Genomic DNA, 17,432 nt, shown 5'->3' with positions numbered 1-17,432 from the left:
CCTTCCAAACTCTCTTCAGTCACCTTCCAGTATTTCCCGATGCACCACATACCTTTCCGTCTCCAGAAAGACCTTATGGTGTTTATGTTTTACTCTGAAGATGACCAGGTTGACTCTGTAACCTACTGTATTTGAAGAAAGTATGTATGATACTCTGAAATTAGTTGAGGTTTTCTGGTCAGGAATAATGTACATACAGGAGGAATTTAGTTCCTAAGGCAGATAGGAAAATAGGATTTTTCCCTCTTGTTACATTGTTGTGCTGATGTCAGACATGCATATTTGGGGATATTTAACTTCTGGGATGTTATTGTCATGTGTTGGATTATTTTTTCCCTTATAAATTGTCTATATTTCATTTAGAAATAAATACTGATAAATACTGTGTGTTTTCTTTTTGGGGGGGAATTAGTCTCCATATCATCTAAACATAAGTTTAGGTGATATGCCACAGACAAAACCTGCTATGTCTGGCTAAAGTTTAAGATAGCCTTGTGAATGTTATCTCTCGAAAACACTTCTACAAAAATTTTTAAAGTGGATTGTTTCATTCATACCTACATGAAAAATTCTTCTCTGGTGACAGCTTTGGAGATGTGCTTTGTCTTTGTTGTACACAGTAATTCAGACAAATTGTAATGTAAGAAATCTGTACCTTCCATGTACAAAATTAGGTCAGCAGTTGGATTGTTTTCAATTAAATGAAAGACATAATATCCTTTTAAAGTGATTTTTATTAATCTGTGTTTGAAATGCAGCTGACAGTGGTGTGAAGTAGCAAGTGTCTAGAGAGCCATAGGAGAGTACAAACTGATAGAAATGTGCTTTGGCTTCATGGTAATTTGTTACCTAGGGAGTTCCGAGTCAGAAGTGCTGTCCTAGTTCTAAGTAACTCTTCAGGATTTTTTTTCCCTTTATTTTTATTTTGCATATACTTGTCCCTTCACTGTTAAACCATGTAAATTTCTTTTTTTTTTTTTTTGCTGATGATAACTTTTACCAGAAGAAAACATAGGTCAGCTGTGTGCTTATTGAAGAAGGTCTTTTTTTTTTTACTCCTTCCATATAATGTCATAAAATGTACGGTTTTTACATTGAAAGTCGTTGTGCAGATCTGTTAACTGTGTCTGTTCTTACACGTTCCTCCTCAGACTCCTAGTGCTTCAGGACCCTTCACTGTAGTAACTCTTCCTGTGTTTGTCTTCTTTCCCACCTTTCTGATGGTAATGCCCTTTTCTAAACCTTTTGCACATCAGATATATTCTTCTTGAGGTCAACAGATTTCACACTTTTAAGTGGATTTGATCAGTAGCATAACAACCCAGTCTATTCCTTTGCTAAATAGCATTGTGTTCAGCAACTGCTGAACACTGAGTTCATATTTCTGTCAACCTTGCTGTACTGACCCCAAGATCTCATTTCTGTGTGCATTTGGATTACTAAACTGGAATAGTTCTTTACCCATGTGCACCTCTCTAAATATTCACTCTATAATTTATTGTTGTTTTAATCAGTGCCTCTCAAGGTACCTCTCAGTACCTTTTTGTGTTGGTTTTGCATGGCCTGGTTTTTGGTAGTGGGGGTCTAGAGACGTGGCTTCTGTGAGAAGCTGCCAGAAGCTTCCACCATGTCCGGCAGAATCAATCCCTGACAGCTCTGAGGATGGACATGCTGCTGACCAAAGCTGGGCCAATTAGAGAGGTTGGTAACAACTCTGTGATGACATATTTAAGAGGAAAATCAAAACAAAGGGGACACAGTTTTTTCCTATCGAGAGAAGAGGAGGAGGCAAAACAACATGGAGACACCAAGGTCAATGGAGATGGAGGAGGTGGAGCTGCTCCAGGCACTGGAGCCGAGATTCCTCTGCAGGCTGTGGTGAAGACCATGGTGAAGCAGCTGTGCCCCTGCAGCCCATGGGTGCACAGGGAATGCAGAGATCCACCTGCAGCCCATGGGGGAGCTGCCCATGCTGGGGCAGATGGATGCCTGGAGGAGGCTGTGACCCAGGGAGAGACCCAGTGGAGAGAGGGCCCTTGCTTCCAGGCTGGAGCAGCCTGTCCTTGGAGGAGTGCACCCCCTGGAGTGATCCATGCCACAGCAGTTTTGGGAGGAGTGTCTGCCCATCGTGACCGTTCATGGTGCAGCAGGTGGGGTTTGGCTGTTTTTTGTGAGAGTGGACCCACAATGGAGAAGTTCATGGAGAGCTGTCTCCTCTGGGAGGGATGCCATGGCCTCACAGGGGAAGGACTCCTCTCCTGGAGCAGTGGAAGACCCCTCAGGTGATGGACTGACCAAAACCTCCACGCCCTGTCTCCCTGTGCTGTTGGAGGGAAAGAGGGAGGGAGTGGGGGAACAGAGGTGTATTTAAGGGCTTATTTGACTTCTCATTATCCTCCCCTGATTTTTTTAGTAATAAATTCGCCTTGTACCTTTAAGTTGAACATGGTTTGCCCTTGGAGTGTTTTCTCCCCTTTCTTAATCAAGAACCCTTCCTTAACTTATTTTCTCTCCGCCCATCTCTGTTATTCATTAAATTATTTTCCATCTGTCCAGCTGTGGCAGGGGAGGTTGGGGGAGCAGCTTTCATGGGTGCTTGGCATTTGGCCAGTGTCAAGCTATGACAGCTTTTATTCCAGTTCTTCACATTTGGTTTCCCTGATGGCTACTTTCAGACAGCATCATCATCATCGTCTTCATCACCTCATCTATCAGAGTCCAACTGATGTTCCTGGGACACTCCATTGAGTTCCTACTTCCTCCTGTATAATCTAATCATAATATTTTAGCTAAAACTTTCTCAAGTACCTTTGAAGTTTCCAAGCTAAGCACCATCCAGTTCTCATAATTTGTTCTCATTTCATTTCTTCTCAACAGCCTCTTTTTCTGACAGCTTAGAAAAAAGAGGTTCTTTGACTCTTTCACGAAGTAATATTTCATCCTGGAAATCTCTGAAGGTCTGAGGTAGTGATCACAGAAGCAAAAAAAAAATCTTTTCTTGTACCAGCTCCTTTTATATGGTGACTGTTGTTTACTTTTTCTGACAAGGTTGCTGACTCCAATGTATATGAAAGAGGATTTGTTACTGGTTTTCCCTCAACTTCTTTTTAGTGTGCCTTTAATGTTGCTCTGTTTTGATTTATTTGAGTTCACAGTCCCTTGTGTATTCCTTATATGACACAGCTCTTCAAGGTCTGCTTTCAAGCAGCTGTTTTGCCATTTAGCTATGAATGCTTACATTTTCTTTTTTCTCAGCTGCTTTGTGATGGGTAGTAGACGTGTTTTTACTTACATAAATTATTTTAAGTTTCTAAGAAATGCAGTAGTCTGAATGAGATTGCTTGAGGTAGTATATATTTATCTGTGCAGGTACTTGTGACTCTGTGCTTGATATTTGCAGATATGAGAATAATTTAAAATAGTCTTAGTTCCTGAAAAAGTAATGAGATACTTGGTAAATATCAAGAAGACAGCAAGGATGTCATTAAAAGCTTATGTGTGTGTTGTGGTTATGGTTATTTTCTTCACAGTAGCTGTTGCGGGGCTGCATTTTGGATTTGTGGTGGAAAAAGTGTTGATAACATACTTCACGTAGCTGTGCAGTTACTGTGGCAAAGAATGGAATAGGTGACCTCATGAAATACCTTGTAGCTCTGCAATTCAACTCTCAGCTGGTCCTGTCAGCTTGAACTTGAGGAATTCCAGTCTCAGTGGTGCAAAGCTGGGGCTGTAGAGCCAATCTTGATCCGGATAGGGGAATGTTAGGGTGTAGGAGAGAAGCTGGGCATTTTGAGCAGGAGTAACAGTGTGAGGCTTCAGCTGCTCATGTGGACTGACTGCATCATTGCTTTATTAGGATTATAGGTAGCAATAGGAATGCTTGAATACAAAAAAATAATGTATTTTTAGTGCATCTAGTATGGGAGGACATCACTTTCTCTTCTAAAAATATGATTTTGCAAATAAAAGAAAAGCTTTGAGATAGAAATACGAGATTTCTTTGTTGTTGATATTGTATTATTTTTATACTTGTGGTTTTTATATACTTTTAGATAAGAAATTCTTACGTTTCTGCTCAAAGAAAATAACCTTTTTTCTTATGAAGTTTATTAACTTTAAAACCTAGATATTTGATCATACTAATTATATGGAAGTGGTTGGATTTTGCCTTCCTTATAGAAGTACCTTGGAAATTACTGCAGATTAAGAGGCAAACCTGACATAAATTTACCAGATGTGTCATCTGTAGGCCTGTATACTTTTTAAATCACCATTTTTGTTTTGTTTTCTCTCAGGAAAGGAGACAGAGAAAGCCAAAGATCGGTGTGAAAAAGCCACTATGAAACTCCATATGTTGCATAACCAGTATGTGTTGGCGCTGAAAGGAGCACAATTACATCAGCACCAATATTATGATACTACACTTCCTCTGTTACTTGATTCACTACAGAAGATGCAAGAAGAAATGATTAAAGCCCTGTAAGATGTATTCTTAAATATTTCTAACTTGTAAAATTTCTATGTGTAGTATTCTAATTAATTTATAAGAATAGGTGAAAATAAGAAACTGTGATTAATTACTTATATATCAGGGGATAACAGTTGAAAAAAGTCTGTCCAATTGATACATACAGTAGTTGTGAGTGCTCACTTAAGCCTATCAACAAGACACCATCTTTTTATAAATTCTTACAGATTGACTGCCGTGTTTATATTTGAACTCATGACGTTTCCTTCAGTTTATAGACTATAGCAAGTTTGTTGCCTCTCTGGTTGTCATTATTATGAAATTCCACCAGCAACGAGTTTGGTTTAAACTGCCCAACTGTCTTGAAAGTGATTGTGGAGGCGCCACAATCGGATGCATAGTTAATGGTATGGATTAGGATTAACAGAATTATGTACACTTGATCTCTCTGTAAGGAGTCTCCCCTTAAAAATACTGTGACCTCTTTCCTAAAAGATCATTCTTACATCATTACAGAGTACATGCAAAGTGGTGACATCTGAGAACAGATAGTGAGGACTTTCAGCCCTCCTTTCTGGTTTGTAACCACTATGCTGCCTCCTTGTCTTAGCTTAAAAAAGGGGTGGTTAGCTTTTTTTTGTAAGTTCTTAATTTAGATGTGAAATACTCTTTTTTAGTTCATTGTCTTCCCTGTTCTGAATTCAGAATTCATCTTTATTTCAGTGCACAGGAACTGAGCGAGAGTTGGGGACTGCACACTTTATATGGTGCAGGCATCATTAGCTTCCCTGTGCAGTAACATTTTAATTTTTTTATTTCAGGGGCTGGTATTGAAATCAAGCTTTGTAGTACTCCCTGTATGGTCCTTTTAATTTTATATGTAAGATCACAGCAAAAGGCTACAGTTAAATATGTGTGCTCTAATTCAGGTTATTGTTTTAGAATCATGAGCTGTAATAATTAACTGAGGAAATTTATGATGGAACAAGAGCTTATTGAACTTATCTTTACTCTTCCTGGAGTAAAAACTTGTAGAAAATACTTTTTTCACTACATAGACTTTTTTGTGAGTTCTGAATGTATTGGAAAATGATTCTATTATATTAACTTTTTTTTGGTGCTCATATAGAGATGCTGATTTCAGGTGTAGAGCTTAGTGTTACAACGTCTGTAAAGCAAATCTTCCTCAATAACCCTAATTTTGCAGGTGAATTAGTTTTTCAGACCTGAAAAAGTATAGATTAATATTGCTGATGATATTTTTCCTCTTTTTTGTCATTGTAATTGATATAGATTCTCTAAGATATGACACTGCTATTGTTGATGTTTATCTATCTATTCATCACACTCCTTGAAGTATTTTCTGGAACTTTTTCACACATATTCCCAGAAAAAGACAAGATTTAATGCCTTCTCTTGCCTGCTTTCTGCTCAGAATTAGTGCACTGAAAAAATCCTATCACACCATTCTCTTTTTACAGAGCAAACACAACTTGAGATCTTATCCAGAAAAAATGCATTTACACTTTTTCCTCTGCATATTTGGCTAGCCAAAATTCATCAGTGTTTTTTGAGTGGCCACCATGCTTCAGATCCTGGCAAGCTAACAAGTTTATCAGAGATAAAAATGAAATAGGAAATAATTATGAAGGTACATGATGAAGGAAAACTGAAAGTTAAGGAGAATAGGAGGGTGTTCTGAGTGTGTGTCACTGGATGTTATTAAATAAGAGTAGTGTCACAATACCACGTCTTCCTTTGCCATTCCTTTTCCACTTGGTTTTTCCCACTCTTGAAAGCAGATGACGACAAGGTTGAGTGGCTTGTACTTTCTCACAGCAACTTCTTGGTTAATTTTCTCTCCTCTTGTAAATGTATGCTTACTTGTGATTTATGCTTATTTTTGTCTGAATGATGAATAATATATATAAAAAAGTTAGAACAAGATGGAAAGCCAGTGTTGAAAGGAAATGCACACATTTCTGTAAATCATTCTGCCTTATGCCAGAATATATTTTGCCATGAAACATGAAAAGCTTCAGTGTTATGAATGGATAATGTGATGATTGGCTCTCACAATTAAGAGATTAATATTGTGTGTATGTTAGGAGAAGTTTTTGTTGATGTATGGTTATGTTATAGTAGTTTGTTTGGTCACCCTCTGTTCTCCCCATAGTCCCCTTTTCCTTCCTGTATTGTTGTCATTGGACAGCCTTGGTTGTCAGGGTCATGTGGAGGGAGGGTGTGTACTTGTGCCCCTTGTATAGTGCCTTTGGGAATGGAAAAGCTTGTTGCATGACAACACATGACCTCAGTCAGGTTACAAGAAAGCAGACTCCGTCAGCAGATGGTGAAGAAGAGTTGACAGACAGACTTTGGGAGGGGCCAGGGTTGGCTGATGGGACCTCCAGGGGTATAAAAGTTGGAGCAGGCATTTTGAGGATGAGCCTCTGGCAGTTGACGACGCTCCCAGCGCTGCCCTTTTTCTGATTCAGTCCTTTGTTGTGTTTGTTGAAGTTTAGAAAACCTTTGAAATTTTAATGTGAGTGGTTGTTTCTCACTTTCCGCGTGGTTTATAACAAGTGTGGCAAGTCCTCTGTGAAGAAGAGCATCCTTTCTGAACTATATACATTCCCTTTCCTTGTAATCTCTCCAGTTTTTAGTTTAGCTATGCTGTGTGTTGGTGCACTGAGATCAACAGAAGGAGCATGGTCTTAAGAGCCAGCCTAAGCCTGTAGAAGAAAGTCCTCAGATGATAGATTGTTTCTTTGAATAATATATTGTCATACTTTTCCCTTTTTAGCCAGCTGGAACAAGACTTTGTCAAAACAACAAATAGAAAATTTGAAGCATCTTCAATGCCATCTGTGCCTTCAGTGCCATATTATACACTAGACTTTTTTTTCCTTTCTAGAAAAGGGATCTTGGATGAGTATAGCGAAATCACCAGTCTTGTAACAGAAGAGATTGTGAATGTCCATAAAGAGATCCAGACCTCAGTGGAACAGATAGACCCTAACTCTGAGTATAATGACTTCATAGATACTCACAGGTGAGCATTTTCATCTCATATTTCTTCTTGAGAAAACCCTGCATTAAACTCCAACTGTTTAAGTGCTCAGAGGAATTTGTTTCTGTTTGATTCCTTTTACCTTGTTTCTTGTAAAACTTCATCCTCATTTGAAAATTGTTTTACTTTGCAGATACAGAAAGCTGGCTGAACAGTCTGTTTGGCTGGTTCTAGAAAAACAAATTTCCAGTTACATGAGAATAGCCAGGACTTTGATACTGACAGCAGACTACACATTGCAGTCTAGACTCAATGTGAGCCAGTTTGCTGTTTATTTGGATGCAATTTGCATTCTGGGCTGAACTTTAAACTTGTTCTAGTTTAAAGTCAACTCTGCAGTTATTGCAGGTTGAGACTTCAGAGCATGCAGATAACACATGCTCTGCGTGTATTAAAAAGTGTATTTCCCATTTACTGAACTATTACTCTGTTTTACTGTATGAAAAAATAGCTGTAAGATTTCTTTCGTTTTCTTCTTGTTATGGTTATCTGTGAATTCGTGGTCATTATGTGCAAGTTTGTGATGGAAGCAGATAACAGGCACCTGTTCACATTGGTAGTCTTTGAGAGTCTTGATTGTGCTGTGAACTTTATTCCAAGAACTGTAGTGTGTTTTATCTCATAAGACTTTAGAATTATGGTTTTTTTACGGGAAAAAGAATATGTATCCAATTGCTATCTATCCTAATATGTCATAAATAATTTTAGCTATAATCTAGTTAATGAAATACTTCAAAACCTAATGATTTGCTCTATGATCCACTCAAAGATACATGTTGATTTTTAAATGATAACAATTATTTACTAAATTAGGTCATCAGAAGTTGTTGAACAAGAAATAGAGTTTGATACTTCTTTACTAGAAGAAAATGAAAACCTTCAAGCTAATGAGATCATGTGGAATAATTTAACAGCAGAAAGTTTGCAAGTCATGTAAGTCTCTACAAATCTTTCATCCTTTGGAAATGCTAGTCTGTGTTATATCTATGCTCACTTAGATCCTTGCATGGCTGTGTCTCCATTTTTAAGGTCCAATTTCTATGTGTAGTATTTTCAGGGTACAGACTCTTTCCCATTCTGGTTGTACTGTTCTTTGCACAAAATCCTTCTCCTTAGTCTCCTCAAAAACTTTATGCAATTCTTTGTGCCAGTTAATAAAATGCCCCAAATCTGTGATGAGTCCTCTTTGGGAAGGTGCTGGTTCATTTTCCCAAAAGTGTTTCCACATTCACTACCCTAGAAGAAGCAGCAAAATATTTTGATGAAATCACTGAGTAGAGTTATGTGATCAGTGATTTAAATCACAGTGTAGAAAATTTTCATGAATAAATTTATCTTGTTTTTTAAGTGTTCGCTTTTGTTTTCTAAAGGAGATTGTGATTCATTATTGTAACCTTTAGAGTACATTAACTTAGTAACACAGATGTAGCAGTTGTATAGTGTTTCACAGTTTTTAGCTATACGGGGTGATGAACTACCTCTCTGTGTTTTCTTAATATATTGCCTAGTTAAATAGTTTCATTACTTTTACCAAGTTCACCTTTAATCATTTGTTATGGGGAATGAATCGACTGCTGAGAGTATTATATTTGTATATTATTGGCCTCAACTTTTGACATAAAATGGTCCTGCGTGGTCATCTGTGGGATTGCAACTGTTAATCGTGCATTAAAAATGGGAAATTTAGAATTTCATTGGTTGATGTTTTTGCTGTGTCTACTGTATTTCAGTTCATGTGAGACTTATTTGAAATATTTTCCCCTTATAAAGTAAAACTGATGCAAATAAGACATCAATGACATATTGTGGGAATTTTTACATTTAGTTTTATTTTCTTTAATTTGACTTCCTTAATCAAACTGTGATCTTTATTTTTTGTAGGCTTTTCTGAAAACCAAAATTAGTGTGAAGTATTTTCAAATGTAAACATATAGCAGTGTCTTCTGCAGGTTACTCTCCAGCCCCGTGTTTTCTCAACATGACAGAAACTCGGGATTTTATTAATTTCTTTTTAAGGCTGTTAATCATCCTCTCTTTTTTTTCTGTATAATTTGATTACTTTCTGTAAATGTATTCCCTTGGTAAGTACTGAAATATTTTTTAATATGAAGTATCTGCCTTCTTAATCATGAGGAAGCTTTACCTTATGAAAAGATCCCATGATAATTAAACCCCCCCAATTCCCTTAAACATGCTTCTCTTTTTAATATATTCTGCATCATTACTGTATTGAGATTATTCCTGCCTAAACTCTGAGATGTTGTACATCTTGATTTACTTAAGCACAGCAGCAAGAAATATATAAATACTTAGCCTCCTTTTTAAATGGAATATTAAAATTTTTCTAAAATTCTGCCTTTGGCTTGTCTTTTGTATCCAACTGTTTAGAAATATGACAGCAGCATATCTAAATAAAAGAGATGAAATCTTGCTTTTCTAATTAACATTTCTGATGAAGTATATAATTTTGTTATAAATGTATGTCTGTATATTTACCTACATATATATTCAGTACAATTTTCATAGTATTCTCTTGCAAACCATTCATCCACTTGAAAGGGTTCTGCAAATTGGAGAAATTTTATGGTGTAGCATTATTTATGGAACACAAATCAGGTAGCCCTTTTTCGTGTTGCTGTCATTAAGGTGTTCACTTTCTGGTATATATTTAGGGTTGTGAGAAAGGCAGTTAAGCCCTGGTAGGCCAGACCAAAGACAGACACTCAACTTTCTTCATTCCCATGTTAGATAACTGGGAAAAAGTGTTGAGAGAACAAAGCCAGGATGATCATATAATGCTAATTCCGTAGTCTCCCATAATTTTAACCTCTGAAATATTTTGAGACAAATGTCTTTAATGGCTGTGGAGGTAGTTTATAATATCCTTGGGAGTACTTTACTACTGTGATCTTCTTCAATCAGGTTCAGTGTGTAAAAGTATCTGTTGTCCATAGAATTTTTGGTCAAGGAATTCCAGAAATTAACTTCCTATTTTGTGAACCTTCTCTTATCTTTTTCCATTTTATGGTTCTTAATCTGTTGTTTTGAAAGAGAAGACAAACAATCTGTTCCTTTCTGCCTATAATAATGTAAATTTCTGTTCAACTTCTGTTCTGTGATCTCTTTTTCAGAGTTATCTTTTAGCTTTAATCTGGCCTTTCACAAAGCTTACTCATCCTTTATCCATCTGGTTGTCTTTATTTGAATATTTTCAAGGTTGCTATATTAGTTTTGAGATGAATGACTAGAATTTAACAGGTAATCCAGATAGAGAGTTTAGAGGGAGGCCTTCCAAGGTTTTCTGTGTTCTTGCTCTGCTTTGGTTTTAACAAATCCTAGAGGAGCATTCAGTTTGATTTTCTGACCTGAGCAGGTCATCAAGCAAGTGTTTTCAGGGAATCACCAACTGTATCTCCAAGATTTCATTTCTGAGTGGTAGTGGTCATTTTAGATCCATGCTCCATTCTCTACATAAATAAAGCTTTGGATTATTTTTTCCTCACTACATATTTGCCTATTTCCATATGTATTGAAATGACAGCCCCGGTATGGAGTGTCATAAGGTCCAGAATAATCCTTTTTTATTTTTCACATTCAGCCTTCCCCCGACCTCAAATAACATTATATGATCAGCATTCTTTGTCACTTTTCAAACTGTCTTTTTATTTGGGTTATTATGAATATAGTAGAGAGTGTAGATTATATATGAAGCTCCACTGTCCCATGGTACTGTAAAAACTGTTTATTATTATCCTGTTTGTCCTTTTGCTTTTTAATGCAGGTCAGAACGCTTCATTTTTTTTTTTATAGTTCTTGGTAACTTGGTCTTTACTCATATCTCTTGTTAACTGTGTTTTATATATCTTGCCTTAAAGCCACTGCAGCCAAAAAACTTGTATTTCTGTCAGCTGTGTATGATGAGAAATTTGCAAGCAAGAGATGTGTACTACATCATTTATCCATAGTTGATGACTTTTAAAAAGTCAGCTTTACATGATGAAACAATAGAAATTTGACTTTTTATCTTCAACATTAAAGTCATGGATTTCGAGCTTTAAAATGCTGCATTATGTTTCTGCAGAGGAAAACTACCTTCAGTATCTACCAAATAAAATAAATGCACATGACAGATTTATTACACAAACATTTAAAACATTCAAAGACTTATATTGATTTATAATCAATAGTATTTAGTTGAATCAGCTGTTTTATTGACTATGCAATGAAAAAATGACAGCTTTGCTTACATAACTGTTTAATCATTTTAACCACATGTATTTTAAGGGAGCATGATGAGAAAACTGGTTTTTACATTTTAAGGTGAGCTTATATTTATAAATAAAATTTTGACAAAGGGAGGTAGTTAAAAGTCAGCGTTGACTAGCTAACCTTTCTAAAGAATGATTTGTGGTGTCTCCTGATTAATATTCATAGATGTCACTGAATAGTACTGAGAAATTCTGAAAAGTGTAGCAGGGTAAGAGTTTATGCTTTGAAGAGATGCATTAAAAGCTGAGAGGAAGCAACCTCAGCTAAAGGCTGATCAATGAGCATAGTAATGTCCAATTCTTCTGAAATATGAATTCTCTAAGATCAAGCATTTGTTTTAATTGATAGTTGCAGCAGAACAGAGCTTAAAACTAAAGGAATAGAAATGGAAGCTTTCCAGGCACGGACATTATGTGATTTTTCAAGTGTTACAGTGATTAACTGTTAAGTCATAGTAACCCTTCTGTAAACTGATTGTATCCATAAGGCATATACAACACCACAAGAAAATTCCTTTGGTAAACAAGGGCCAAGATGATACAAGACAGATGCAGAGTTGTCAGCTGTAGCCAGTTTGAATGGAAGTTATTGTTTAAACAAAGAATAGATGTGAAGTGCAAGGAGGCAAGTAGTTTTGGTGTACCTGGTAGCTTCTTTTTCTTTTCCCTAAGATAAATAAAAATCTTTCTGAAGTATCTCAGAAGTTTCAGGAAGAACTACATCAACTTAATGTTTCAATCTGATATTGCAATATAAAATATAACATCTAATATTTTTGAAGAGGTGAAATAATAAAGATGTTATATCTGCACACTCATTCCTTCTACTGATGAAGTCTTATCAGTTTCGTTTTTATTTCATGACTGTTGATGCTGGATCATTAGATAAAACATGCGCTTCCTGTAAATCAGTTGTTAAGCAAATACAATATTGATTAAAATTTTGTTTAGAAAGCTGTTTAAAAAGCAGTTAAATTTTTAAAAATTACTTTCTTTAGCAAAGTATTAAAATAAAAAAGTTAGTTGGTAATAAGTTGGAGACCCAGTATAAGGAAATATAGAGAAGTTCAGCATAGAGATGTTGACAGCCTAAAACTGATAAAATGTATATGGAAAGCAGAGCTGTGATGATGTTACTTTGAGGGAAATGTTTTAAGTGTTTATCTTATCTCAAACACATGTGGAAGGTTTATCTTTTGGGAAATAAATCTTCATCATTCACTCTATGGCTTTTTTTTAGTGGTTCTAGTCTCCTAGAGTAAAGTACACGACTGGGTACAGATCATATATAATCAACATTGTATAAAATATATTGGGAAGTGAGGACTTGATTCAGTGTTTAGAATCAAGTAACTCAGTTTGGCATATATGGACGTGTGGAATAGGCCTCCTAGATATTTAGAGAGTTGGGTGTACCACTCCCTGGTCTGGAATGGTTTTGGGCAGTAGATCTGTGCAATGGTAATTGCTACATATATTTTGCTTGTGTTCCACTTTTTACTTCAGTAATTTTACTGAAATTGGGCTTGAAAATATAGGGAAAATAAATTAAGATAGTTAAAGATGTATAGATAAATGACAGAAAGGAAACAAGATGTATATGCTTATTTATCCTTAAGAGATTGTTCTGATTTGACAATCTTGATTGATACACATTTTAGAAGTTGTCATTATGTAAGCCATTTACATGCATTGTTTAGAATGCAAATGGTGTTGTATGTTCATGGAACTTTTTTTGTTATTGGAGTATTTACCAGTATAATTATGAATTGTTAGTAATAGTTTTAAAGTGTTATACCCCTTCTCTGTTAGTATTGAATGGTTTTGTACTTTACTTTTAATTAACCATTACCAGAGATTGTAACCTGAAAAGGATAATTGTAAAGAAAGATACAATCACAATTACAACAGAAAGTGATCATTTGTACTTTTGCTATTTCTAGAAGTAAATACAACCCTGCTACTGATTCTGTGTATTTATTTAACACATGTTTTGTGAGTCAGAAAGCTTTTGTCTTTCTTAAAGCATCTCACAAAGTAGCAATATATTAGGAAGGCATTAAATCATGGAACTCATCACATATTCTGGAAAAATATTTTCTTGATAGGAGAACCTGCAGACAGGAGATAATTCTGTAACCTTGTGTGTAAACAGAGGCTCACACAAAATCTCTAACAATACAGATTAGCAACGTGAAGGTCCAGCCACACAAAAAAGAACTGTCACTAAGTACTGAGTAACATAATCTAAAAAATAATGCTCTTTTACGTCTTCAGGAAAAAGATTACAATGTTCACAGTTTATGCATTCACAGGCTGGGTTTCTGAAATCTGTTTACAGGTTAAAAACAGTAATAGAAGAACTTATGCAAACGCAGCAAACCCTTCTGAGCAAAGAGGAACTTGTTTTGGAACTAGAGAAAAAAATAGAAGAGTCATCTAAGACATGTGAAAAGAAATCTGAGTAAGTTGAAATTTAAATTTCAAAATACAATAGTTTGATGGGGAAAAATGTCTATAATGCAATTCCTAAAACTTAAGTAAGAAATAATCTTCACTAATCTTGTTCTGCCTTTGTGTTTAGGAATTACTGTGAAAAACAACGGTAAGTTAGTTTCTTGTCTCTGAAATAAACCTTGCCCACTGCAGACCCCAACTCACTGAAGAGCTGTGCAGCTCCATAAGTTTAATATAATTTCCATGGTTTGGCGAGAGCTTTTGGCTCAAGAGCTGGACCTTTCATTAATTCAATTCAGCTTGCTCAAAGAAGATGAGTGAGTTCAGTTGCCTCTGTTTGGCAGAATTCCTTATGGAGGTGTAATTCTGTGAAAGGCTTTCAGAGCCTTGTGCAAGACTTTCTTATGCAGTAATATGTTTGCAGCTTGTCAGGTTAAGTTCATTCTTCTTTGCATTTCCTTTACAGAAGTGTAAATGTAAAGTATGTAAATCTCATACCCTGTACTACTGCTTAGTAAATGCCAAAGGTGAAACATTAGTGAGTGTTTTAGTGCACCATAAATAAAACATTATTATAAAGAATCATTCCTGGACAACATCTTTAAGTATTTAGTTCTACCTTTGGTTAGAAAAAATATTCACATACTCTTCTAAACTGATGTCGGTACAACAGATAAGGAAACCTTTTGTCTGTAGTGATATTTTTCTGATTCTTGTTGCAATCAATCTTAAATCTTACTAATTTGGTAATAAATATTTGTTTACAGTACCAGTAGTGAATTGGAATGCAAGTCCTTTAGGTAATCTTTCATTTACTGAAAAAGTCTTGATGCTCTTTGTTGATGGAACCTTGTCATGAAACATTGTATCACATTGTTCCATCACATGAAACATTTAATTATCATCTAAAACTTTAAATATCTGTTGTCAGTGTTTCAAATAGATATTTTGTGTCCTTTCTGTGGTGAAGTTCACATGCACTCACAGTGTGTTTTCCAATTTTTGGTTCTTGACCTGTCTTCTTTGCTGTATGCTACTTAAAGGATGAACTATATTTGAACTAGCTGAGTTTAATGGGGTGCTGTTTGGGTTTTTTCCCCTCACTATCGTTTTATTATGAGTTATCACTCCCTGAAAATAGTTTAGACCCTCACTGTGTTTCTTACTATGTGAAGGCTTCTGTGACTGATCCTTTAGCAGATGTTTGTGATATTGAGAAGATGATTTCAGTTCAAATTACACCAGTACCTGTTTCTCTTATTAAAAGGCAGGGAATCTGGCTTAGATGTGTAGCTGCACAGTGAAGGCTTCCCTGAAGTCATCCTTGTTCTGATTTGTCATTGATCATGCCTGCCTCCAGCAAACTCCCTTTTCACCTTTTAACTGCAGTGCAGAGTTGATCAGGACATTTCAGGATGTTTACTGTCCCCAGAATAACTTGTCCACCTGTAGCATTTGGTTTAATAATGACTGCATAAGGTCATACCTTATGACAATGTCTTGGTACTATTGTCCCCACACTAATATCCCTTTCCATCTTCAAATGATGATATCACCTTCAACACAGAAAATGTTTTAATTGTATTTTATTTATATATGTATATGTCAAGCATACTAACTGCCCTTAAAACATGATAGCGTATTGAATATTTAGGTTTTGGTTTAGTACACCTTTTTACCACTTTCTCACATGTAGCTGTGATTTGCGGGGATCCTTCAAAAAGATGTCACTCTGTGAAGTTGCTTGTAGCTATTACTAGCAATAAGAACTTTGCAGTTTGCACTCATGCAAGCCACAGGCAAATTATTTTATAGATTGTAATTCCTCATGCATGACTGGAATGGCAAGCACTGAAAGTTGGATTTGGGAAACCAAATCAGATTGTAATCCATATTGCCACAGTTCAGAAAGAGACTAGCTTATGAGTGACTTTTCAGGGTATTATTATGTCATGTTATTGCTGCGTCCTGTTTAGTTGAAACCATTCTGTGTTTGGGGATGTTACCCCAGCCAGTGTGTATTCACGTAAAGCCTTGCTGATGGTTGAAACCTGTTGTTTTCACATGGTGATGTCCTTTTCCTTCATAAAGGAGACCAGATGAAAACACATTATCTTCAGGATGACTTCAGAATAGTTGTTCATTTGCTTCTCTGATGCATTTAAATATGTGCATAAGTCTATGCCAAATCTCAGTTTCAGATTTGAGAATTGTGTCTGCATACCTCACAGTTAGTGTTTTTGGATGAACAATGATTTTGCTGATAGTGAGGAGTTTTGCTTATTACTGACTTGATGTAATATTCACCTGTATCAATACAATTTGTATCTTTTCCTGCCAAAGAGGAGTTTATGACATATAGTTCCCCTGTTATTTGAAACCCATTTGAGTACCCATTTGACTGAGCATCACTTTGTGAAGGATCAATCCCTGCATGAACTACTTTTGCCTTTATTTTTTTCTTCAAGGGTAGGGCTTGCAGAGGGCTTGTCTTCAAGGGGTTATCCTGAAGATACAGAATAACACAATACTGTGATTTTTCTTCATACAGTCCTCATTCTTCATAGTTCTGGTCCATTCACCTCCTTCATCTATTCTTGTAGACTGCGAGAACTCAGCATCTCCTGTAGACCACATATTACTGGGCACTGGTTGAGTGCTTATAAGGGTGTCTGTATTATACTGTGAGTGATAGTGTCTCTTAGGCAGCTTCTGTCAGTCTTTGGTTTTGGTAGTTGTTTGGGACGATAGAGTCAACTGGGTACCTGCAGATACTCTACGTGCGTGTCCTTCAATATGATTTAATCTCAACTGTCTCAAGTATTCACGAGTATAAGTGGTATTCAGAGAAGAACTATAAAAATAAGCAGAAGATGAAAAGTTGCTTTTAGTTCCTCATAAGGATACGTTTATTTAGCTTCATAAGACAGTTATAACCCAGTCCAGAAATACTTACAGTGCAGAGGAAAAAACAGATACCTCTTATGTGATGCCATATGAATGCATACTGGATGTGAGGGGAGTTTAATATTGCAAATTATTACTGCAACAACTACACTGATTAAAGTGAGTTTTTCATCACTTCAAATCATTATCTAAAATTTACTTATTCTCCAAGGGAGGGGGAGCCCCAGTATTTATCAATTCAGTCAAAAGTGGATGAAAACAG

At 36.1% G+C, this 17,432-nt stretch overlaps 1 protein-coding gene across 4 annotated transcripts in view; it reads left to right on the top strand.

The window, feature by feature from the left end:
* FER (FER tyrosine kinase) overlaps positions 1–17,432 on the top strand; it is a 158,201-nt gene that overhangs the window by 36,381 nt on the left and 104,388 nt on the right. For all 4 annotated transcript variants that reach the window (XM_064735465.1, XM_064735467.1, XM_064735466.1 and 1 more), the window contains 4 exons: positions 4,296–4,479; positions 7,383–7,520; positions 8,352–8,471; positions 14,148–14,270. In XM_064735465.1, coding sequence (XP_064591535.1) covers positions 4,296–4,479; positions 7,383–7,520; positions 8,352–8,471; positions 14,148–14,270 — 565 coding nt within the window. The remainder of the gene's footprint in view (positions 1–4,295; positions 4,480–7,382; positions 7,521–8,351; positions 8,472–14,147; positions 14,271–17,432) is intronic.

This window comes from Zonotrichia leucophrys, chromosome Z (genome assembly GCF_028769735.1).
Source record: "Zonotrichia leucophrys gambelii isolate GWCS_2022_RI chromosome Z, RI_Zleu_2.0, whole genome shotgun sequence".
Classification (NCBI taxonomy): Eukaryota; Metazoa; Chordata; class Aves; order Passeriformes; family Passerellidae; genus Zonotrichia; species Zonotrichia leucophrys.
This window is presented reverse-complemented; position numbering and strand designations above follow the sequence as displayed.